General features: G+C 45.1%; 1 protein-coding gene across 1 annotated transcript in view; it reads left to right on the forward strand.

The window, feature by feature from the left end:
- EVC2 (EvC ciliary complex subunit 2) overlaps positions 1-25,633 on the forward strand; it is a 139,210-nt gene that overhangs the window by 37,812 nt on the left and 75,765 nt on the right. The window contains exons 8-9 of the mRNA XM_030864188.3: positions 2,947-3,081; positions 5,899-6,038. Coding sequence (XP_030720048.2) covers positions 2,947-3,081; positions 5,899-6,038 — 275 coding nt within the window. The remainder of the gene's footprint in view (positions 1-2,946; positions 3,082-5,898; positions 6,039-25,633) is intronic.

Consider the following 25,633-nt stretch of genomic DNA (forward strand, 5'->3'; position numbering starts at 1 on the left):
TTAAAGTTAGACAAAGGTAGCTAACTGAATATAACCATTGAAATTGGGAGAAAGTGTAGGGAGGGTTATTTGTAGGTAACAATCCTTCAAAATTTGGGGGTAAAAATTCGTGAGCTAAAATCCACATCTGTCGTAGCAGGAATTCATAAGTAATGTTGACATATCAAGGAATAAAGATGTCTGCATAATTTTTAGAGTATTTAAGTTAACTAACCATTCTGGTTCACTAAACCATAGAAACTGAAACCAGTATCTCTTTAAGATAGTTGCCTCTGGGAAGTGGGGTTAGAAGAGGATGCAGAAGGACACACAGGATATTTGCTTCTCTTTTTAAACCCTTGGTTTCTGTTAAACACCTTTTTTTTCCCTAGCAGGCATGCATTATTCTGCTTCTCAAAACTTGTAAAATGACTGCATGATTGGCCGTTATGGATAGAATAACTCATAGAAGCTTAAAATATTTAACCCTTCTTTGTGTTGTGCAGCATTTAGGATACGTCCCATTTGTGTTATTTTATATGATGTTCTTAAAAGCAGCCTTATATATAAATAAATCTTCATGCATATTTCTGGATCAAACCAACCTGTGTATAAGCTTTTATGCCTATTTTTATATTATCTCCTGAGGAGTGAATCCTGGATATGAAATCACTAGGTTAAAGGGGTGAACATTTTAAAGCCCCTTGTTATGGACACAGACATTTTTTCCCTTTCATTTTTGAGTATAGACATTTTTGGTGAGAGCACTCCAAAGGATGGAAGTATCATAAAAATCTTAGTCTCTTTTTGTCCAGGCCTGTTTTCGAGGTCACGTTCTGAAGAAATGACTGGGTAACGGTCACCACCTAGCATCTCCCTTTCTATACCAGTAGAGTGGCCTTGGGTCACCCAACCCACAAAGGAAGGCAGGGCCAGAATCACTTACATTTAGTCAGTGAGTGCCATGGGTTAGGCCCTCTTCTAGTGACTTCATTGGACTCTGTTCATGTCTCATGTTTAATCCTCAGTACAACCTTTGGAAGGCTCTTGTCTCTGTCTTACAAGGGAAGAGCAAAGGCAAGGAGAGATGAAGTTACTTGCCCCAATGCCACACGGCCAGTAAGTAGCAGAGATGGGTCCCACACCCAGGGGTCTGAGTCTAGAGCCCAAACTTCACTCTCTGTGCTGTTACAGGCCCTTATCTGTGAGAAGCAAGTAGGCTGGGTCAGCCCCGGTCAGTGTCCACAGGAAGAGTGTAATCACACGAGGGGAGAACGCATCAGCATCTTCTTAGTTTCTAGCATATTGCCTGGTACACAGGGGACACCCAGTACCTATTTGTCGACTAAATAGATAAGCCAGACTTTACACCAAACTCCTCTACGTTATTATTTTGTTTAATCTTCATGCTGTGAGGTATTTTTATCCCCATGTTACAGATGAGAGAACTGAGGTTTCCAGAGGTCAAGTCACTTGCCCAAAGTATAGAGCTGTTTCGATAGAGGAGGCATTGTAATTCAGGCCTGTAGGATTTTTTTTTTTTTTTGGCTGTGCTGGGTCTTCATTGCTGCACGTGGGCTTTCTCTAGTTGCAGTGAGCGGAGGCTACTCTTGGTTGCAGTGTGCGGGTTTCTCGCTGCGGTGGCTTCTGTCTTGTTGCAGAGCACGGGCTCTAGGCTGCTGGCTAGAGTAGTTGTGGCACGTGGGCGCAGTAGTTGTGGCTCGCGGGCTCTAGAGTGCAGGCTCAGTAGTTGTGGCGCACGGGCTTAGTTGCTCCGCGGCATGTGGGATCTTCCCGGACCGGGGCTCGAACCCGTGTCCCCTGCATTGGCAGGCAGATTCCTATCCACTGCGCCACCAGGGATGACCCAGGCCTGTAGGATTTGAAACCGGAGCTGTTTTTATTTTGCTCAGAGTGTCTTTGGGAGGATTCAAGAAGTTAATTCTTGTGGAAACCCTTAGCCTAGGGGTTCTCAAAGGGTGGGAGCTTCCCCTGGGAGCTTGCTAGAAATGCCTCTTCTCGGTTCCTGCCCAGGTCTAGTGACTCAGAATCCCCGAGGGAGGGGCCCAGCAATTTGTTTGCACAGACCCTGCAGGTGATTCTGATGTGAGCTCCGACGTAGGAGCACAGCCTTAGCCCCAAGCCTGCCCCATGCTGCGTGCAGCAGCAGCTGCTGCTGTCTTTGGCATCACGTTCTAGATCCCAAAGAAATGGTGGAGGGAGGGGAGGAATGTGGGGTGTCTAGAACTTACTGCTTCTCACAGTTGTTATTTGGTGCCAGCCCCTTCTGGCCCATCAGTGGACTCACACTGGTCCCAGGATGTCGCTGACTGGAGCCCGGAGGAAGCCTTTGAGGAGGGAGAAGTACACTGGGCACATTAAGTGAAGCTCACGTGAACTCTCGAGCTCCCCCTGGCGGGTCATTTACTGGATTGCCTGGCAGCTGGTCTGCCTCCCGCTGTGTGATGCCTCCCCAGCCACGTGCATCCTCCAGGGTGATCCTGAAGTCCAGAGTGGGCTGCACCCCTAATGGGACGTGTTCCCAGGGCGGGGAGAGCGGACAGCTTTGAGGGAAGTTGAGGGCACCCTGGATTCTTCCTCTGCCCTCTGCAAAATTCTGCCCGACTCAAAACATTTCACAGATCCTTACTGCTGCCTTAGGTTTGTTACATATTTGATTTGAGAATTTAACATTCCTGATCACTGTGATGTGCCAGGCTTGGGGTGGTTGGTCCTACTGTGTGCAAGCCTCCATGCTCAGCTCCTTGAAGTGCTTGCCCCGTTTAACTTGGGCCCGGAGAGGTCCAGCAATGGTCTCAAGGCAACCAGCTAATAGGTGGCAGAGCTCGGTCTAAACCCAGGTCGGTTTCACTAACTCTGCGCTTGTTCTGCTTTAACGCAGTTGTAACTTGACTTGAAAAATGTAAAGTGTGGCCACAAACAAATCTCTCTCTCTTATCCCCATAGGTTCTACCAAACCACGGCCTCCACGCAGCAGGGTTCTTCGTGGCCTTCATCCTCTCCCTGGTGCTGACCTGGGCTGTGCTTTTCTTCATGGTTCGATATCAGTGTCTGAAGGGAAGCATGCTTACCAGACATCAGGTGGGAGTCCACGTGCATCCTCTCCCTGGAGGGTAGTTGGTTGGTGGTAGATGTGAGGTTGAAGTTGATCCTTCAGTTCAGTCAGTCTCAACTCTGTATCGATGTCAGGACCCCCAGGGAACCGTGAGGCATGCTCATTCCCAGGCCCTCCTGCACAGACTCTGACTGCTTTGTCCCGGGAGCCATGCCCAATCATTAGTGGTTTTTAAAAGCTCCCTGGATGATTCTAACAAACGACCAGGATTGGGAACCCCTGCAGTCTGACTGAATAACTGAGCGCCCACCTGTATGGGCAGCTGTGCACTCATGCCACACCCTGACTCAGGTCCTGGTCTACACTTCCCTCTGAAAAGTCTTTGAAGACTTACTTTGACCTCAGGGTGAAGCCCGGATGCCTTAGCATGGCTTATAAAGAAAGTCCCCTGTGGTCCAGCTTCACACCTCAACTTCCGGCTCTACCCAATGACTGCTGAGCTCTCCACACTCACCTGGATGCCTTTATAATCTCTCTCCGCTCTTCAATGAGCAGAACTCTGACGCATCCTTTAAGACTCATCTCGGGCCTTGCATCTCCTTGGAAGTCATCCCTGGCCACTTCCTGGCTAAGTTGGGGACTCTCTCTCTGGGTTCCTGCACTAGCTTTTGGACCCCACCCAGCATTTATCCCCACCTGTGAACTCCTCAATCTCTGTTTTCCTGTCTTGGTCTGGGTTCCCACAGAAGCACATCCTGAGACTAGGACCCAAATGCAAACAGTTTATATGGGAAGTGATCCCAGGAAGTAATGGTAGGAGGTGGGGAAGTGAGGCGGGAAGGGAAGGCAGTCAGTCAAGCTTCCACTGTGGGCACCTGGGGCTTTATCCCACCCAGGATAAAGCCTGAGGGGAGAAGGAGCCAGGGTATTTAGCCATCAAATCCCATTGGTCATTGGTTGACGACAAGGGGGTGAGGGGGCAGGACAAAGGGTAACGTTATTTCCCTGGCATAGGCTCTGAAAGCCAGCAGGAGCCTTCAGGGGAGGAAGCAGCATAGGTGTTGGCCGGTGGACCTTGGGCTAAAAGGCACTGAATGGCAAGGGCGAGGGGACATGCATGAAGCATGGATGCTGGCTGCTGTAATCCCCATTGCCTTGTACAGAGCCTGGCGCTTAGAAGGCACTCAGTAAACGTGTGAAGGAATGAATGAGCCCCCAGCCAGAGGATGGGCAGACAGAGGAAGGAAAGCAGGGCACAGTCCTAGGGTGAGAAGGTACTGCTGGGACTGAGCACCCTGGTAGGTTTTTGTTCCTTCAGGGCCATGGAGGCTGCAGCTGCTGTGACTCTGTCACCCAGAGGTCCAGCAGCTTGAAAGGAACATCGATCATCTTTCTCCCTCACCGTACAGTGAGGAAACTGAGGCCCGTGAAACTCAACAACCTGCTTCACGTGGCCGAGTGTAGGCTGGACCTGGCTTCCGAGGACCACCCTGCCGCCCTCTCTGGAGGCTGGCAGTCCTGTGCCATTGTTCATTTTGTTTCTGCTTCCTGGAGAAGAGAGTTGTTATTTCAAAGTGAGGTCAGCCCACAGTCTCCTTGGCAGGCAGAAGTGAGGAAAAGAAAAATGGCCCATCTAAAAAGACATTCCACTTACTCTCCAAAAAAGACATTCCACTTACTCTCCCAAAGCTGTTATCAATCACAGAACAGAACTCACCCTGCTACTTCGATGAAGGAGCAGGATTCATTTCTTGGAGATTAAAGGCTGATTGTTACAACCGCGGGAGGAAAGCACAGTGTGAATTTGACTTAAGATCTGAAGCCTCTTATAGAATTTTTTTTTTCCCGGCATCACAAAACGATCTCTCTTCACATTAAAAAAATTTTTTTCCATCGTGGTAGTAACCAAGGAGACAACATGCTGTAAACAGACGGCAGCCTTTAGAGTTAGATAGACTTTGGGTCAAAAACCAAGCAGGCTCTTTATGAGCTGTGTGAACTCAGATAATGTCATTTCATCTCTCTGAGCTGCAGTTCCATATACGTGAAGTGGGGGCATCAACACTCACTTGGTGTGACGGTTTCATGGTATGACACATACAGGCACAGGGACAGGAATTCTTAAATGTTATAATTATCATGCATTTCTACAGAAATAATGATAGTGAGCAAAACAGATATATCATCTACCCAATCGGAGGGTGAGCTTAATTATCTCTGATGTCACTTCCATGTGACAACTCTATAGTATGATTAGAAACCAGCCAGATCCATGATGTTGACGTCCATCTGCCAACTGTAATTTTCCTCTGCATGATGGTGATGATGATGGTGATGGTGATGATGTTGGTGATAATGGTGATGATGATGATGGGGATGGTGATGATGATGGTGATGGTGATGATGTTGGTGGTGATGATGATGGTGATGGTGATGATGTTGGTGATAATGGTGATGATGATGGTGATGGTGATGATGATGGGGATGGTGACGATGTTGGTGATAATGGTGATGATGATGATGGGGATGGTGATGATGATGGTGGTGATGATGATGGTGAAGTATTTTTATTACATCTTTATAGTTATAAAGGTCTTTCCATCCATTGCTCTGCTTTATCCACACAACAAGCCTGTGCAGGGCTACCAGAATTATTATCCCACTTCTTTGATGAGAAAATGAGGCTCAAGGAAGTGCAATGTCTTGCCTGAGTCTTACCAGCTCACAAGTGGGTGGGTCCAGCTAGGTTCTCTGACTGCAGATCCCCACCTACCCTCATGACTTTTCCAGCTTGTGACGTTCACAAGGCCTCCTCAATTGTGGTTTCTGAAATTCTCCTGAAGGTTCAGCATCACGAGAGCAAGCTGGAGCGCTCCCAGTTCACCTCAGCTGATGGTATGAATGAAGATCTCATGCTAAATGACCAAATGATAGACATTCTGTCTTCAGAGGACCCCGGGAGCATGCTTCAAGCCTTAGAAGAGTAAGAATTCTAAGTCACATTATACTTCCATGGATATGATGAATGTTTTACCTATAGCAGCATGAGAGCAAACGCTGAGTGTATTTCATTCATTAATTCATCCTATTAATCATTAATTTGTCATTCAGTAGTCATAATTGAACAACTGCCATGCCCTGAACACTGTGCTTGGTATTTGAGAAAAGAGATAAGACATAGGTTGAGCTGTGAGGCAGTCTGACCTAGTGGGAAGACAAACACAGAAACAGAAGTGACCATAAAAGTTTGATGAGTACCATGCTAAGATCGGGGCTAGCTGAGCCCAGGAGAAAAAGTAATTACCTCTGAGCAGGCCATGGAGATGCTTCCCAGAGGAAGAGATATTTTAACTAATTTTTGAAGCATGGGCAGAAGTTTTTCAAGTAGATGAAGGGAGGAGAGGCTTTTCAGGCAGAGGAAAGACAGGACAGATGCCAAGATAGGAAGTGACCAAGATGTGTACATTTGGTGAAGTGTAAGGAGCTCAGTATGATTGATGTGTGGACTGGAGTATTGAGCAGTGTATTGAAGGAGAGGAAGTAACACCTTGAGAGAGAGGCCAGACCAGGTGATGTGATTGTTAGCTAAACTGAATTCAGTTCTTTTTATTTTTTATTTTATTTAAAATTTTTGTCTATTTATCTATCTATAATTTACTTTTAAGGACAGGACCTGAGTATCTTTATTTTATTTTATTACTTATTGAGGTAACGTTGGTTTATAACATTATATATTTCACGTGTACAACATTAAATATTTCTACTTCTGTATACCCTGCAGTATGTTCACCACCAAAAATTTAGTCTTCATCCATCACCATACAGTTGATCCCCTTTACCCATTTTGCCCTCCCCCACCATTCCTCTGTGGTAACCACTGTTCTGATCTCTGTATATACATGTTTGATTTTGTTCATTTATTTTGTGTTTTTGTTTGTTTATTTTCTATATTCCACATATGACTGAAATCATATGATATTTTCTTTCTCCACCTGACTTATTTCACTTACATAATACCCTCAAGGTCCATCTATGTTGTTGCAAATGGCAAGATTTCATCTTTTTATGGCTGAGTAATATTCCATACACATATCACATCTTTATCCATTCATCTGTTAATGGGCACTTAGGTTGCTTCCATATTTTGGCAGTTGTAGTGATGCAGTGAGCATAGGAGTGAATGTATTTTTTTCAAATTAATGTTTTCATATTCTTTGGATAAATACCCAGAAGTGGGATAGCTGGATTATATAGTGGTTCTGTTCTTATTTTTTTTGAGGAATCTCGATACTGTTTTCCATAATGGCTGCACCAATTTACATTCCCACCAACACTTGTTATTTCTTGCCTTTTTGATAATAGTCATTCCAACAGGTGTGAGGTGATATCGCATTGTGGTTTTAATTTGCATTTCCCTAATAATTCGTGCTATTGTTTTCATGTGCCTGTTGGCCATCTGTATGTCTTCTTTGAAAAAATGTCTATTCAGCTCCACCCATTTTTCAATTGGGTTGTTTTGTTGTTGAGTTGTATCTGTTCTTCATATATTTTGGATATTACTACTTATCAGATATATTGTTTACAAATATCTTCTCCCATCCGGTAGGTTGTCTTTTGGTTTTGCTGATAGTTTCGTTTCCTTTGCTGTGCAGAATCTTTTTAGTTTGATGTAGTCCCGTTTGTTTATTTTTGCTTTAGATTCCTTTGCCTGAGGAGACATATCTGGAAAGATATTGTTAAGACCCATGACCAAGATCATACCACCTATGTTTTCTTCTAGGAGTTTTATGGTTTCAGGTTTTACATTTAAGTCTTCAATCCATTTTGAATTGACTTTGGTGTATGATATGGGATAGTGATCTAGTTTCATTTTTTTTTTGCATGTGGTTGTCCAGCTTTCCCAACACCATTTATTGAAGAGACTGTCCTTCATCCATTGTATGTTCTTTGCTCCTTTGTTGTAAATTAATTGTCCATATATGCATGGGTTTATTTCTGGGCTGTCAATTCTGTTCCATTGATCTATGTATCTGTTTTTGTGCCAGTACCACACCATTTTGATTACTATGGCTTTGTAATATAGTTTGAAATCAGGGCGTGTGATACCTCCAGCTTTGTTCTTTTTTCTCAGGATTGCTTTGGCTATTCAGGGTCTTTTGTGGTTCCACATAGATTTTAGAATTTTTGTTCTATTTCCGTGTAAAATGTCCTTGAGATTTTGACAGAGATTGCATTGAATCTGTGGATTACTTTAGGTAATACGGATGCTTTAACAATGTCATTCTTCCAATCCACTAGCATGGAATATCTTTCCATTTATTTGTGCCTCCTTCAGTTTCTTTCAACAGTGTTTTATAAGTTTCAGTGTACATATTTTCAGTTCTTTGGTTAAATTTATTCTTAGTTATTTTATATTTTTTGCTGTGATTGTAAATGGGATTTTTTTTCTTAATTTCTCTTTCTGGTAGCTCATTGTTAGCATATAGAAATGCAACAGATTTTTGTATGTTGATTTTGTACCCTGAAATTTTATGTGTTTGTTTATTATTTCTTTTAGTTTTTTGGTGGAGTCTTTAGGGTTTTCTATGTATAAAATTAGGTCATCTGCAAATAGTGACAGCTTTACTTCTTTCTTTCCAATTTGGATAACTTTAGTTTTTTTCTTCCCTAATTATTCTGGCTAGGACTTCCAATACTGTGTGAAATAATTTCTGCCTTTAGGTCTGTTAATAATTTTTATATATTTTGGTGCTCCTATGTTAGGTACATATACATTAATAACTGTTATGTCTTCTTAGTGAATTTTCCCCTTTATAATTATATACTGTTCATTTTTGTCTCTTGTTACCTTTTGGGCTTGAAGTCTATTTTGTCTGATATGAGTATGGCTACACCCCCTTTTTTGGCTGTCATTTGCTTGAAGTATCATCTTCCATCCCTTCACTTTGAACATGTGTTTGTCTTTAGAGCTGAGATGGGTCTCCTGGAGGTAGCATGTAGTTGGGTCTTGTCTTTTAATCCATCCAACCACTCCATGTCTTTTGATGGGTGAATTCAGACCATTTACATTTAAGGTTATTATTGATAGATGAGGACTTAGTACTGCCATTTTACCTTTTGTTTCTGGTTGCTCTGTCTCTCCACTGTTTTCTTTCCCCCATGTTTCTGTCTGCCATTTTGATTTGGTGATTTTCTCTGATGTTTTTCTCAGTTTCCTCTTTTTATTTTTCATGTCTCTGCCCTAGATTTATGTTTTGTGGTTTGTGTAATACTTTTCATAGATAAAATAGTCCTTTTTATGCTGATGGCATCTTATCTTCGTTCAACTCTATGGGTTCCATCTTTTTCCTCTTCCCCTTTTATGTTTTTGTTTTCTCAAATTATCCATTTTTATGTTGTGAGTTACCAAACTGAAGTAGTTATCATTATTTTTTCTGCTTTTTCCCCCTCCTTTAACCTTTATGCTATGATAAAATACTGTAAAACCTATTCTGGGAAAGAGTAACAATTTTCTGATTCTGTTTATCACCTTACTCAAACCTTGGGGTACTTTGCCTTTTTGTTTCTGATCAAAGGGCTCCTTTCAACATTTCTTGTAAGACAGGTCTAGTGGTGATGAACTCCCTCAGCTGTTGTTGTCTGGGAAAACCTTTATTTCTCCTTCATATCTGAATGATAACTTTGCTGGATAGAATATTATTGGGTGACAGTTTTTATCTTTCAGTATTTTGAGAATGTCATTCTGCTCCCTCCTGGCCCATAAAGCTTCTGTGGAGAAATCTGATGATAGCCTAATGGTGATTCCTTTGTAGGAACCTTTTTCTCTGGCTGCCTTTAAAATTCTTTCCTTGTCATTGACTTTTGACAATTTTAGTATAGTGTGTCTTGGAGAGGGTCTTTTTGCCTTGAGGTAATTAAGTGTTCTCTTAGCTTCACAGACTTGTTTATCCAGTTCCTTTCCCAACTTTGTGAATTCTCAGTTATCATTTCTTTAAATAAACTCTCTGTTCTTTTCTCCCTCTCTTCCCTGGAATACTCATTACCTTAATGTTACCCTTCCTAAATGAGTTGAATAGCTCTCATAGAATTTCCCTGTTTTTTTAACATCTGATTTCTCTTTCCTCTTCTACTTGTATCTTTCTAGATTTCTATTTTTGAGCTCACTAATTCTCTCCTCCATATGGGCTGCTCTATTTCCAAAACATTCTAATGCATTATTTACCTTGTTTATGAGTTCTTCAGCTCTAGAATTTCTGTTTGATTCTTGTTTTGAGTTTCAATTTCTTTGGTAAAGCATTCCTTCTATTCATTCATTTTATTTCTCAGCCCATTGAGCTGCTTTTCTGAGTTTTCTTATAGCTCACTGAGTTTCTTCATGACAGCTATTTTGACTTCTTTATATGTTAGATCCCGGTATTCCGTGACTTTAAGTTTGGTTTCTGGAGATTGTCATTTTCTTTTTGTGGTGCAGTGTTACTGTGGTTCTTCATGGTGCTTGATGAGTTGTTCCCCTGCCAGTGCATCTGAAGTAGCAAACACCTTTGTGCTTGATTCTGAGCTGCCTCTAGTTAGATCTGAGAGTTGACACTTTTCATCCTCCACTGCCTCTGTCAGAGGTGTGGCTCCATGTCTTCCTTATCATTTCTTGTGTCTCCGGGTTTGTGGGTGCCTTGCTGTTGCCACGGTCACTGGCATTGCTACCTGCGGCACCAGGAGGAAAGGCTTTTCTGCCGCGTCTGGGAATCCTTGAGTTGCAGGCTCTGCCACCACAAGGGGTAGTGGAGGGGAGCTGGATTCATACAGGCACCTCTGCCTTGTCCAGTGTTGCACAGTTCATGAGCTCTGCTGCTGGGGGCTAGGGGGTTGAGGGGTCAGAGTCATGGGTGCCTCAGTGGCTGGAGGGACGGGGTCCCAGACCCCACTGCCACTGCTGCCCACTTACCTATGGCCATGGGCGCTGCTGCGGCCAGGATGTCAGTCTTGTGTGCTTCTTCCCCCTGCTGCTACTGGGATCTCTGGGGCTGTGGGTTCATCTGCCATGGCTTGGGGGGCCAGGACTGCAGGCACCAGTCCTGCTGTTCCCCCAGTTCTGCCCGCTCTGTGTGTTCCAGTCTGCTCACCTTTAGATGTACAAATGTGTGGAATTCTCTGGCATCCTGTCGGGCAGAGGCACCTTTGTTGCATTGTGGGTGCTTTACTGGTTACTGATTGAAGGGGAGACAAAGAGAGTGTCTCACTCCACCATGATGCTGATGTCCTCCAGTCCACCCATTTATTTTTATTTATTTAACAAATACTTATAATGTTCTATGTATGAGTAATAGAACGTAGAGCCAGACATGGTTCTAAGAACTTTGCAAATATGTATAATCCTCTCAACAACCCTAGGAAGCAGGCATTGATGTTTTTACCATCTTACAGGTGAGGACTTAAGGTTAAAAAGCTTGCCCTAGGGCACACACTAGTAAATGAGAGGGGCAGGTTTCAAACCCACTTGCTGTGGCTCCAAGGTACATGCCCTTAATCAGGGTGCTGCACTGACCACGATTTCTCCTGGCCAGGCAATAGACACAGTCTGCTGGCTGACTGTAACTCAGTAAGTTTCATCAATTTGGCCTTTCCTTTTTTTACTTCACAGATATTGGCAGGTGACTTCTTTATATGTTCCCTTTTTTCAGTTGTTGCTAAGATTCTCAGTCTTATCTTTTATTTCCTGAAGATATTAAGTATAATTATTAAGTCTCTGTCTGAAAACTTCATTATCTTTACCCCTGTCCTGTGTCTATTACCTCTTGTTCCTCTTAGTTTATGATCCTATTTTCCTGTCTCCTTGTATGCCTAGGTAGTTTTGATTGTGTGCCAGACATTGTAAATGAAAATGGAGAAGACAGTTTGAGGACTAGGATGATGTTATCTTCCTCCAGGCAACTAAGGGTTTTATTATGGATTACCTCAATCTCATCAGAAATTGAGTTCATTCGAAGCTGGGCTTCATTTCCTCCAAGGGCTGATCTGTTTCAGGTGTCCTTTACTACTAAGGTATGAATACTAAACAAAAGGCTAAGGGATTTTATCATGGTGACATCTCCTCAGCAGTCTTTGGACTCCAGTTTTCATCATCAGAAATTCTGCTCAGCTTTTCAGCCCCTGGGCTGCCTCTTCTAGAGCCACAGGATGCTCTTAGGAACACAGTGACCCCAAATATGGGACTGCCATCTCTGAGCTTCCTTATTCTCCTAGATCTTAGCCTCATATTTACTCACTGCCTTGTTAGCTCTCAGATGCTTTCAAACAGATTTTGTTTTTTTCCAACTTTTCTAACTGTTTTCAGTGGGATAGTTTGTCAAAATTACCTAGACCACCGTTAAGAGGAACAGAATCCTTCTTTGTGTAAATCATACTCTCCACAATGAACCAGATACAGTCCCTGTTATCAGTGGCAGGAGGGAGATTGATGTGGAAACAGACAAAGCTCAAAATAGCATAGAGCAATAGGACTATTGAGTGCATTGGTTAAGACCATGGTCCCTGGAGTTAAGTCAGGTTTAAATCTGGGCTGTATCCCCATGTGGCCTTGGTTTACTTGCTTAAGTGATGGCTTAGGATGGAGAAGAGGAGCTGGGTCACAGAGACCTCTGGATGTCAGGGCTCCATAGTAGGCATTGGAGACCCAGGCAATGGTTTATTAACACGGGTAGATTTTGTTTTAAAAGACTACTCTGAATGCAGATGGCCAATGGCTTAGAGGGGAGAGTGAGGGAGACTTTGCGGGAGATGTTGAGGTGTGATGTCGGGTGGGAACAGTAGACTTGAGGAGGAGAGGGTCAAGTGAGAAGAGCTTACAGAACTGGGTAACTCGTTGTTACCTTACTGTGTGTGTATGCACAGGGTGGGTGCAGTTTGGACATTGAAGGGGAGGGAACATTTTTGGATGACTCCCCAGGGTTCTGGGTTTTGTTTGTTAGTTTATTTATGTATTTGTGTTTGAGGTGGGGGGGACCACCCAACGGTTCCAGATGCTCAGTAGATCCAGAGGCTGCAGAAGTGTCCAGGAGATTGGAGGAAGGAGAGGGGTTCACTTTCAGGACAGTAGTTAGATGCTGAATCTGGGGCAGAGGTCTTTGGAAGATCTATGTATGCCAAATATACCATCTGAAGAGATTGGATTCTCATTTGGTTTTATCAGCTTTTTATTTTTTCTTTCTTTGCTTTCTTGTTCATTTTTGACTGCTGATTATTAATACTGGGACCATGTGGGAACTCTTCAAACTGGATTCCATGTACAGCAACCTTTTTCTGAGTCTAGAGTCAAGAGGCATAGCTTCATCTGCCCATTTTCCACTGGGGAGTAATTTCTATGAATTTTGAGTCATTACCATACTGATAAGTTATAACGCCTTATATTCTTGTATAATAACTCATATTTGGGTAGTGTATAAACATGTACAGTCTCTCTCCCAGGCCTTAGTTAATTTGGTCCTCATCCTGATGCTCTTTAGGGCATCTTATTTTTAGTAGTTGATAGTTGAAGAACCTGATGCATGGCTAAGTAAAGAGGTTTATCCATAGTCACACATCTAGTAAGTGACAGAACAGGTCTCGAGCTCTCTCAGAATTTAATATTGAGCACATGATACTTTACAAATATTCCCTGAGCCTCAGTTTCCTCATCTGTCATCTGGAGAAACCATAACCTGCTGCCCTGGGATACTGTGAAGTGTACTGATATGAAAGATACATGATGGTAGAGTTTTCACTGCAATGTTGCCTCTAAGCCTGGATCTCAGTTAAAGGGAGATTAGCAGATGCTGAAGAGAAATGTTCAAGATGATCAGCACTTTCTTGAGTCTTTCTCAAGAACATTGCAGATAGAACCGAAAATGGAAGAGCTTGTCACCGAACCAAACTCCCCTGTTTGCAGTAAAGCCAATCTGCTGACACCTGCTTGTGGTGAAGGAAAGTACAGCTTGATTGCAGGGCGCCAAGCAAGGAGTTCAGGGCAGCTGGAGCTTAAAACCCCGAACTCCCGGGTAGGTTTCATCAAAGAATTCTTTAACTTTTATTTTATTGAAGTATAGTTGATTTACAGTGTTGTGTTAATTTCTACTGTACATCAGAGTGATTCAGTTATACATAAATACATTCTTTTCCATATTCTTTTTCATTATGGTTTATCGCTAGATACTGAATATAGTTCCCTGTGCTATACAGTAGGACCTTGTTGTTCATCCATTCTATATATAATAGTTTTCAGCAAAGCATTTTAAAAAAATTTTTATTGGAGTATAGTTGCTTCACAATGTTGTATTAGTTTCTGCTGTACAGCAATGTGAATCAGTTATACATATATATATATATATCCATTCTTATTTAGATTTCCTTCCCCCTTAGGTCACCACAGGGCACGGAGTCCATCAGCAAGGCATTTTTAAAGGCCAGGTGAGAGAGGAGTGTCCCAGGGTATGTGATCAGCTCCTGCACTGTTCTCTGATTGGTTGATGGTGAGGTAACAGGGTGGAGTCACAAGAGTTAACGTTATCAGTCCTCAGGCACCAGTAGGTCGGGGGGGGGGGGGGGGGGGGGCTACATGCTCAAGTAGTTTATTTCTTCCATTTGGTAGGCGTTTTAGCATCTGTAAAACAGCTCAAGAAATGTGCATCCGATACTGTTTTCTAGGTCCTTCGGAGAGGAGCTACAGCAGAGGATATGGGGGAGGGGTCTGTCCCAGGAAGGCCCCATAGGGTCCTGCTCTGTTACAAGCTCAGAGGCAAAACTGAGCATCTGTGTGATCCTCTCTCCATGGAACCTGATGGTGAATAGACATGGACCCAAGATAGAATCAGAAACAGCGAGTGTGGCCTCCTCGTCTATAGAGGGACCGCTTATCGGCCCGAGAGGAGAACTCTGTTGCGTCTGACTCACAGCACTTTGTGGGCTGAGGGTATTCTAAGCAGAGAGGGGCTTTCCTCCCGCTTGAAAGGCAGCTCCTTCCCAGCTGAGTGAGTGCCTCGGTGCAGGGCCAGGCCATCAGCTTCGTGAGTGCTGGGCTGACCTGGCACCCAGCTGGGAACTGGGCCTGTTAATCCATTGCTGGGTGTCATGGTCGTGCAGCCATTCAGTTGTGAGCCTTCATTTTAGCTGAATTCCCTCATCAGAATGCCAAGGGCGACAAATTAAAATCCTCCACACTGTCTGAGAGAGCGGAGGGAGGACAGGCAGTGGGGAGAAGGAGGGTGGTTATGGCAGTGATTCGTAAATATCTCTAATTATATTAAGTGGTACGAGCAGGTGATTATCAATGTATTTTGTACCTAAAAGTCTGTTTTCTTCCAAAACTTGAAAATGAGTAGAGTAAAATGATTTGGCTTGTGTGATCAGCACTTAGATGTTTCATTTTGCGAGTAGATCAGACTCTGTCACCTTCTGACCTAATTAATGAAGCCAAACCCAGTTTTTGTACGCTGACACCAAATTAAATCTTGGAGACAGAGTTGTGGGTGAAGTAGAAAAGAATAGCTTTATTTCTTTGCCAGGCAAAGGGGGCCACAGTGGGATATTGCCCTCAAAACTGTGTGTGCCAACCTGGAGCGGGTAGGGAGAAGTTTTATAGTAATAGTTCAAACAGGGCGTGATCAGCTCGTGGACATTCTTCTGATTGGTTGGTGGTGAGGTAAGCGGGAGTCAGCATCACCAACCTTCTGGTTCCAACCGGCCTGGGGTCTACGGGCTTGTGGGCAGCACACAGTTAATTTCTCCCACCTGGTGGGGGTCTCAGTATCTGCAGAACTGTCATGTGTATCCCTTGAGGGGGAACCGGCACCCTGCCCCAAGGCTGCACTATTTCTTGACTGTTCCTCCCTTGTCTAGTATCCTCTCCTTTCCCTAATTAACATCTGTTTGAACCTGCCCTTTGGTACCCAGGGAAGGTCATAGAGGCTGAATGAAACCTATTTCCTGTGATCAAGAAATGGGGGACACAGAAAGGCTTTTTGCCCAGGAGCACCATAGGGTCTTGCTCGGTGTCATTAGTACTATAAAATAGGAAAGTATTGATCATCCCGGTTTTGTTTTAGATTCAAGACGTGTTAGCCTATGAAAAGCTAACACTAAATATAGGGATAAAGTCTTCCTTTATCCCTATATTTTATGAGATTATTCTCAGCTGCTGCAATTTGCTGATCCTGGTGTGTGAATGCAATAGGGATATTGGGGTTCACCAAGATTTTATTCTTGTAAATTACTTAGTAGCTCTGGACTTTTATATTTATTTCTTCTTGGGAACTGATCTTATTTTGTCTGAGGAGTGTTTAACATTGATTATCAAGCATGACCTGAAAATCCTCACCTAGAGAACTAAATTTTCTCCTCGCTTCCTCTCCCATCTCTCTGCCCTCCCTCCCCATCCTGACACTCAATATTTACTGCATGCCAGGTCTGTTTAAAGCACTGTGATTGGACGCTCATTTTGGGACCTGGTGATTATTTTAAAAATCGTAACATTGCCAATTACTTTTAATCTTTCCATCTTGATTTATGTCAGGCGTAGAAACTCCCAGAAAGAAAAATTTCACTCAGAATGTCAGGGGATTAATATGCATGGGAATCTGTGATAGTCTCCCCACTAAAAATAGAGTTTTTCTCCAGCAAATCATTTATCCCATTTGTAATTCTTACCTGAGGTTTAGCTGGGATTCTAAATAAGCCTGTGATTTGATTGCCACCTCATTTCCGAGACCCATCAGAGCCATAACTTTGCCCTATATTGCTGATTTATTTTTGACAAAGAGCATTTCCTTGGTTTGCTTGGTTGTTTATCTTTTACATTGTTTATTCATAGGCTGCCTCCTACACAGAGCATTTGAGGAAGGAATATTTCCTTTGATATTAATCAGGCTCCCCAGCTATGGTTATAATGGAGGTGGCTCAGCCCCAGTCATGCTGGGACAGGAGAAAGGAGGAAATGACCACGACTTGCTGGTCCTGGAAGCTTCTGGAAGCATAGTGTGCCCACAGGGTTTTAGCTCCAGCCTTGCTCTGGCTCTGACCACCACCAAGCATCTCACACCCATGCCCTTACTTCATCCTCATAGCAACTCTAACAAAGGAAGCTGACGTTCGGGAAGGTTTATTGGTTTTGCCTGAGGTCACACAAGTGGTGATAGATTTTGTCCAGGCCTGAGTGCTTTCAAATCCACCGTTCTATTGACAGAACAGCTTTTTAAAGACTGAGCTTAGGTTTTTCTAGAGAGGCAAAGAAAAATAGGAGTAGCTAGTAAGTCCAGGTCTGCGTTTATTTCCTTTGTTATTAAAAGGAAGCTTACTGTTATCTTTCGATGCTACCGACATTACCTTCTAAACTGCCTCAGAATCATGTTTTGTACTGAAATCGAGCAAGACCCTGTGGGGCTCCTGGCACAGAAGTCTTTATGTCCCATTTCTTGACTCTAACCTCCATGACCTTCCCTGAGCTCCAAAGGGCAGATTCGAACAGTTGCTAATCCACAAAGGGAAGGGATGCGAAGACAAGGGAGGGGCAGCCAAGAAACAGTAGTGCAGCCTTGGGGCAGGGTCCTGGTTCCAACTCAAGGGATACACATAGCAGTGCCTTTAAGCTCTTTAAGATGTCCACGTTCTTCATAGGAGAAGGACCACCTGAGGCTACATTAAAGGAACCAGAGAAGCTCATCGAGAAGATTACCTGAGACCAGATTAGAGGTGCAGGGCAGGCATACATCCTAATCTTATCAGCAACCCCACCCTTGAACCGTTGCTATAAAACTCCCCATCAAATCCTCTTGGGTTGGGACACATAGTTTTCAAGGTCAGGGACCTGCAAATCCTCCTGGGTTGGGACACATAGTTTTCAAGGTCAGGGACCTGCAGTGTTCCCCTTTGCCTGGCAAAACAATAAAGCTATTCTTTTCTACTTCACCCAAAACTCTGTTTCCAAGACTTGATTCGACACCTGTGGTGAGAGGCTGAGCTTTTGGCATCAGTACCAAGTGGGTGTTCAGAGTATTTGTAAAACTGAGGTTTTTAAACATGTGTCTAGGCATACCTGGGAGATACTGCAGGTTCTGTTCCAGGCCACCGCAGTAAAGCGAGTTCCATGAATTTTTTGGTTTCCCAGTGCGTGTAAAAGTTATGTTTACATTATACTGTAGTCTATTAAATGTACAATAGCATTATGTCTAAGAAAACAATGCACATACCTTAATTTAAAAATACTTTATTGCCAATACAACAGGTCAATAAATTGGAGACGAGGTGTTGAGGCAAGGAGCATGACTTTATTCGGAAAACCAGCAAACCGAGATGATGGTGGACTAGGGTCCCCCAAAAAACCATTTCGTAGGGGTCTGGATGCCAGTTTCTTTTACAGAATCAGAGAGGGAGGTAAAGTAAAAGGGCAGAATAGAGAGGGAGAGGTGGAGAGGAAGTAAAGTAAAAAGGGCCATCAGTCTTGCAAAACATCTCCTGGAATGGCCAGCCTAGGGGAGTGGGGAGGGGATGTGTTAATTTCTTCTTTCTTGCAGCCATCCACAGGTGGGTAGGGTTCCCTGAAGCAGGCCATTATGTATGATTATAATAACAAAAGCAACAAAAAGCAAAGGCTAAAGTCAAAGAAAAGGATCCACTCGTGATTGGATTGAGGGCTCACCAGATAATCCAGGATGGTCTCCCCAGTCGTGATTATTCACTTACATCTGCAAAGATCCTTTTTTCAAATAAGGCCACATTTACAGCTTCCAGGGATTAGGACCCGATATCTTTGGGTGGCCATTATTCCAGCAAATGATCATGAAATCTCAAAAGAATGAGGACGGGAGTGGAGACTTGAGGGGTCTCATGAAGAAGTGAGAGGAGGGGGTCTGTGGGTTGGGGGTTTCAACATTGTTTCTGGAATGTTCCTGAGGGTTCTCTTCAGACAAGCATTGTTGGAAACGGTCTTCTCTCTATTAAGAAGTAGTTGGTCCAGGGCTCAAATGTGACTCTTCGGACACCAAGGCTGGGTACCCTCTAGTGCTTCCTCATTGTCTACAAAGCATTTGATGGAGTCTTCTCAAAATAAGCAAAAGGAGACTTCCCAGGAGGCAAAAGGGTCCTGATCCAGGTGGGGGCAGCCTTCCCCCTCATGGTACAGCTTCCCCACTTCCCTCAGTGGGATTGGGATAGAAGTGGCAGCTTGCAGGTGGCAGGGGTTCAGAAAATACTTATGGCCTTGAAGAATCGCACCTCGTCGCCTGGGGCCGGATGTCCCACTGGAGACTAGTGGGGTCGTGGTGGGTTTTAGGAGGCCAGTAAATAACTCCCTCCTCTTTTCTTCCCAAATTCTAAATGACTTTGAGGATACCTCTTTCCCTTCCCTCTCCTCCCCTCCCCCCTCCCTTCCTCTCCTTCCCCCCTCCCTTCCTTCTTTCCTTTTTCTTCCTTCATTTTTTTTTTCTTCGTGTATTGATTAAGCATCTAGTATGTGTCAGATACCGTGCCACATGGTGGGGACACAAACAAGAGTCACCCGTGCTCCCACCCCTGGGCCCCCGTCTGGCCCTCACCACATGGTTTTGTGATGCCCAGATTGTGTGTCTGTTTCCACATTAGACCCTGAGCCCTCGGAGGGAACCAGTCTGGTGGTACTAGGTAAGCATCAGCCATCGTCTTGTGAATGAATGAGTGGGTGAAATTCGCACTGGATGTTGAAGGGTCATTGAGACATTGTCAGGAAGTGAATGGGCTCTTAAGAAAATAACCCAAGCCTAGGCCGTTCCTGGCTTTCTGGAAGGAGCAAGTTCACCTAGAGCATCAAATGGCCAAGCATCTTGCTACACAGGCCGACTGAGGCAGAAAGCAGCCCTGTCTTCACACCTGTGCCTTGCCCCGGGTCCCACCAGTGCCCGACCAGCCAGAGGGGGATTTTCATGGGGACATAATGAGACCGCTGCTGAGCAGAGCAGCAGCAGTGCCACTCTGGTTTCCATGGTGACCCTCACTCGTCTTTGCAGCCAAGTGTTTGTCGGAGAAGTTCTGTGTCCCATAGACACCTTCTTTCGGCAAGTGTTTACCGAGCTCCTGCTGAGTGCTTGGCGCAGAGCTGGGTGAGGTGCTGGAGAGGAAGCCAGACCAAGTGAGGACCCAACTTGCAGCCGTCTACGGGGAGAATCAACCCAGACGACTAAATGCAGTGCAGGGAGATGCGGTGCAGGCTGAGATGATCGACTAGCACCTCACCCCCACTGCAGCCCCTCCGCTGTGTGCCAAGGAGTTACAAATGGTCCATTTAACAACTGCAGGCTGTGATGGGTGTGCTGTCTGACTCAGCATCTCCCCTTCCTCACAACACCCCTTCCAAATCACAAGGTTCGTGCATCCTCTTAGGAGTTTCTTAGACATAACAGGAATCATCTCAACAGTTGGGCGTGTCTGAGGGGTCAGTAAACAGCTCCCATCTCCCACCGCCTTGAGTTCTGAGCCAATTGGGAGATAAGACATACATCAGGCATGTTGTCCAGTCCAGCCAGAAAAATCACCCATCACTTTTATTGCTTAGAAGAGCTAGGCTGGAGGATGCGGCTTTTATCTGGAAGCATAGCCAGCCCCACTGCAGGCCTCTCCCTAAAACTGACTGCAGGGGATTCCTGCTTCGGTCCTCCGTCACTTCCGCTCCCAGATCTTCTCCACGTGGAAGGGCCGTAAGCAGGGGGAAAAGGCACATGGCCCCTCCCCAGCACAGGCCATCAGTCAGCTGCAGTGATGGACACTAGTTCATGGAAGTTTGTGTGTGCTGGCAGGTAGGGCTGGGTGCTCTGGGTGTGGTGGTGCTTCTAGCCGACTTCTGAGGCCCTGGCCTGGGCCACCATCTTGACATCACTACCCACATTGGTCTGGCACCAGCCACAGAGAGCGGCCAGAAGAGAGGTTGTCAGAAGCGACCCAGAAATTCATTCTGTCCTGCAGGGACATGTAGTCCCTGACTCTGATAACACCCATGTTTGCTTTTTTTCTGTTTCTGTACTCAGTTTTTTGAATAGTAACTAATGAACATGGCCAAGAACTAGAATGACAGAAGAGGCCATACTGTAAAAACCAAATTGTCTTCTCATCACCTGCACTCTGGTTGTCATCCCTAGAGGCAAAGGCAGTCTATTACCCATGTCATGTACCCTTTGGAGATCATTGATGACTATATGTATATTTACACATATACTCCTTTATTAAAATGCAAAATAATCACATACTTTACCCACTGTTTTGCTCCCTTTTCTCCCACTTTGCAGCAGTCTTGGAGATCTATACCTACACAGCGACCTTGCTCTTTTAAGTGGCTGCATAATATTCCAATAACAGTAATCATAACTGAATTTTTGGAGAATTTAATACGAATGAGACACTGATCTGGTTTTTTTATTGACATTGACATTAACATATTTACCCTTCAGAGCAGCCTCTGAGCTAAGCACTGTTTACAGATGAGGAAACTAAAGCCCAGAGAGTTTAAGTCACTTTCCAGAGGTCACAAGGCAAGTAGGAGGTGTGGTCAGGACATGCGTCCGGTACGCGGGCCTATCACTGCTGTGGCCTCTCCCATTGCGGAGCACGGGCTCTGGACACGCAGGCTCAGCGGCCATGGCTCATGGGCCCAGCCGCTCCGCGGCATGTGGGATCCTCCCGGACCGGGGCACGAACCCGCGTCCCCTGCATCGGCAGGCAGACTCTCAACCACTGCGCCACCAGGGAAGCCCCCAGAGCCTACCATCTTAACCACACCCTCCCACAGTGCTGCGGTGCCTGTCCGGCAGAGACGTCTTGATGCACGTGTGCAAGGTCATCTGTAGCATGAATTCTTCAAAGTCAAGTTGCTGCATTAGTGTGTATTTTTAAAAATAGGTATTGCCCACCATAGAGACCAGACCCGTTTGCCACCCCCAGTGTTTGAGATCCTCTCTTTCCCACACCCTAGTCATAGGGGCAGCTGATCTTTCTACCTGTGTCGGTCTGATAGGAAACCATTGCACCTCCCTGGAGCTCTAATTTTTCACTTTTCTTATAATGTGTGAGGTTGGACAACTTTTCATACGTTGAAGGTGTAGTTGTGTTTTCTTGTCTGGTTAGCAGAGGAGGTCGCCTGGGCTTAGCGCAGGACTGCTTGAGTTGCAAGGTTCTTCCCCACTCCTGGCTCCGCCATTTAATCATTTAATGACCTTGACCACAACCCATAACCTTCCTGTGTGTCAGTGTCCTCATCTGAACACGGGGATGGTGAAGGTTTAATGAGCTCCCACACACCCAGACCTGAGCGTGGCGATGCCTGGCTCACAGTAAGTGATTCACCTGTTTCCAGTCATTTTAGCTCTTGGCTCTATTCTGCCCACTGAACCCCATGGTTTCTTTCTATGGCTCAGTTTCATGGATTTTGCAAAAATGGCCAGCATTTCCTCGGTGACTCCTGACTCCTTATTCCACTGCCCACGCATGAGTCGTTCAGTCTACAGTAGGTGGCAAGGGGCTGGAAATGCAAGGGTGAGCTCAACGGGCAGGGTCCTGGCCCTCGCGGCTTATAGTCTACTGAGGGAGACAGACAATCAGCAGAGGACCACATGGAAAAATATATGATTCCACACCGTGCTGGGCACCAGGAAGCTTTATCTCCTTGTCCTTAGCACGTGTCTGCCCTGTAATCAGCACCAGTCCCGAGAAGTGGACAAGTCACCCCGAGTGCTCAGTAAATGCTGGTGAACGAGTGAACAAGAATAGGATTAATGCTGTGATCGTGTCCAGTGCACGTAAAGTGAAAAATCGTTAACTCTGTGCAAGTGCGACAATAAAAAGCCCAGAAATTCGTTCACCTCCTGAAACAGTGGTGGCTGAGCTCATGAGGGGCTGCCAGGATGGCACACCTTGGAGGTGGTTGTCATGATATGTTGGGATGTGGTGAAGGTTAAATGAGCAACAAAGGGCACATTTTATATGTATGCATCAATGAGTGGGAAAATAAGCTTTTCTTGGTTATGTAAGAGTACACCCTTATAAACTAGTGAAAGGATAGATGTGGTATGAAAACCATTTTCACAAATTGCTGATCATCTGTTAGCTAACATCAAATATAAAGTGATTTCTACTTTCCTGGGAGGATAGAGTCTTAGAGTTTTGGTGCTGCAAAGGATCTTAGAGGCCATCTGGTCTAAATTCTTGGCCAGGGAAAAAGTATTCTTGTTACCAAAAGTTAGGTTGGCTACTCGCTGCTTGAAAGCCAATACTCGAGAGGCAAGGTCGGTGGAAAGGAAAGTTTCGTTTATTTTGGAGGCCAGCAACTGGGGGAGAAGGCAGACTCGTGTCCAAAGGCCAACTCTCCCCTGATAATCAGTGGACAAGAGCTTTTGAAGGGAATTTTCAGGGGTGTGTAGGTGGAGGGAGGGGGCTACATGCAGAAGCAGCACAGTCAGCTCTGACAGTCATCTGGAAATTGGTCATGCAGTGGTCTGATCAGCGTCATCTTGATTGTTTTAAGTACAGTTAATCTTCAGTTTCTGGGTCAGTTTGTTCCCATTTCTTTGAGGCTAGTTCTCAGAATTGTGGCGGCTTATGTCATGGCTACAGTCTGATTACCATGTAGTTAACTTCTTCCACCTGGCGGGGGTTTCAGTATCTACAGAACAGCTCAGAGGATATGGCCATGGCTCAGAATATTATCTATAGCCCTTGAAGAAGAACTAAAAGTCCTTGACTTTGCTTAATGACTGAACTATTGTTATTTGGTCGTGTTTGACTGTTTTCCTTTGCTTCTGCATTTTCTCACTCTCTGATTAATTTTTGTTTGTTTGTTTGTTTGTTTTTGCGGTACGCGGGCCACTCACTGTCGTGGCCTCTCCTGTTGTGGAGCACAGGCTCCGGACGCGCAGGCTCAGCGGCCATGACTCACGGGCCCAGCCACTCCGCGGCACGTGGGATCTTCCCGTACTGGGGCACGAACCCGTGTCCCCTGCATCGGCAGGCGGACTCTCAATCACTGTGCCACCAGGGAAGCCCTCTCTGATTAATTTTATTCTTTGGCTAAACTTTTTCTATAGACAAGAGGCAGGTAGAGGGCAAGGACCATGGGGTCCTTCTCCATTCCATTGTCTCTAGTACACCCAACAGATGGTCAACCCATTTCTACTTGGATATCTCATTGACAGTGAAGGGCTTCCATTCTTGGGAGGCTGCTGTTAGAGCTTGAATTGTGTCCTTGCAAAAAGATATATTGAAGTCCTAAACCCCAGCACCAGTGAATATGACTTTATTTGGAAATAGAATCTTTACAGATACAATTAAGATGCCAGTATGACTGGTGTCCTTATAAGAGGGAAATTTGGACACAGAAACAGAAAGGAGGAACATCATGTGAAGACAGAGGTAAAGACTAGTGATGTCTCTACAAGCCAAGAAATGCCAAAGATTGCTGGCAACACCAGAAGCTGGGAGAGAGGTATGGGGCAGATTCTCCTTCATGGTCCTCAGAAGGAACCAACCCCGTGGACACCTTGCCTTTAGACTCTGGCCTCCAGAAGTGGGAGAGAATACATTTCTGTTCTTTGAAGCCACCTGGTTTGTGGTACTTTGTTAATGAGGCAGTCCTAGGAAACCAATACAGCACCTTAATCCATTTGTTCGGAATCAGAATCTGAGAGTAGTGCTGGGAATCTGCATCTTAACATGACTTGAAGTCATTCTGGTCCCTCTGATGCCTAATAGTTCGAGAGCTTCTGCTGGAGACCCGTGTGCCCAAACTGTGCATCCTCTAGTTGGTTCTAGAGTCCCAAGGTTCCCCGTGTAAAACTGCAAACCCTCCAGCCCTCTGTCTCTCTTACCCTGGACCATTCATCTGCAACTCCGAGCCCTCACTGCCTGAAGGATGCTCCTGAGGGTCTTAACCCCCCTGCATGGCTTCCCACCTCTTGATCCAGACTTCTTCTGTGACACAAGGCGTTTCTGTTGTCCTGAGCCACCTGGTTTGTGAGACTCTGTTACAACAGCTCCAGGGAACCAATAAGTCGTCCATCTCAGTGTAGGCAGCTTGTAGTCCTTGAAAGGCCCTCCTCATCTTTAACCAGGAGTCCCCATTCAAGGTTCCATGTGAGCAAGCAAACAGCCTGGTGAACTGTGGGCGTCATCCCGACACGGTCTCTCCTTGGGGCCCCTCACCTCTCTCTCCCAGACCTCTCCCCTCTTTCCGTCTCACCTTCACCACCCGATTCCTGGTCATTGCCATGCCTTCACCGGCCACCTGCACTCACCTCACGTCCATCCCGGACCCTCAATCCATTCTTTTCAGCGACCCTGGCTTTGCCAGCCTCCTGTTGCTCTTGGTAAACCCGTGTCATCTGCCCCAACTGGAAGTAGTGTACACGTGGTCACCATTGCCAGATACCTCTGAAATCATCAAGAAGATGGTGGAACCTGGAACAACAATAGACATTTTAGGGAGGTGGCTTCTAGTGGATTACAAAGAAGACCATTCTGACTGTCTGAGCTCTCCCACGATGGAAAGCCCGCCCGGAGAGGCAGTTAGCACCCCTCACCATGCGTGTGCAGAGTGGTGGC

Source organism: Globicephala melas, chromosome 5 (assembly GCF_963455315.2).
Source record: "Globicephala melas chromosome 5, mGloMel1.2, whole genome shotgun sequence".
In the NCBI taxonomy this organism is placed as follows: domain Eukaryota; kingdom Metazoa; phylum Chordata; class Mammalia; order Artiodactyla; family Delphinidae; genus Globicephala; species Globicephala melas.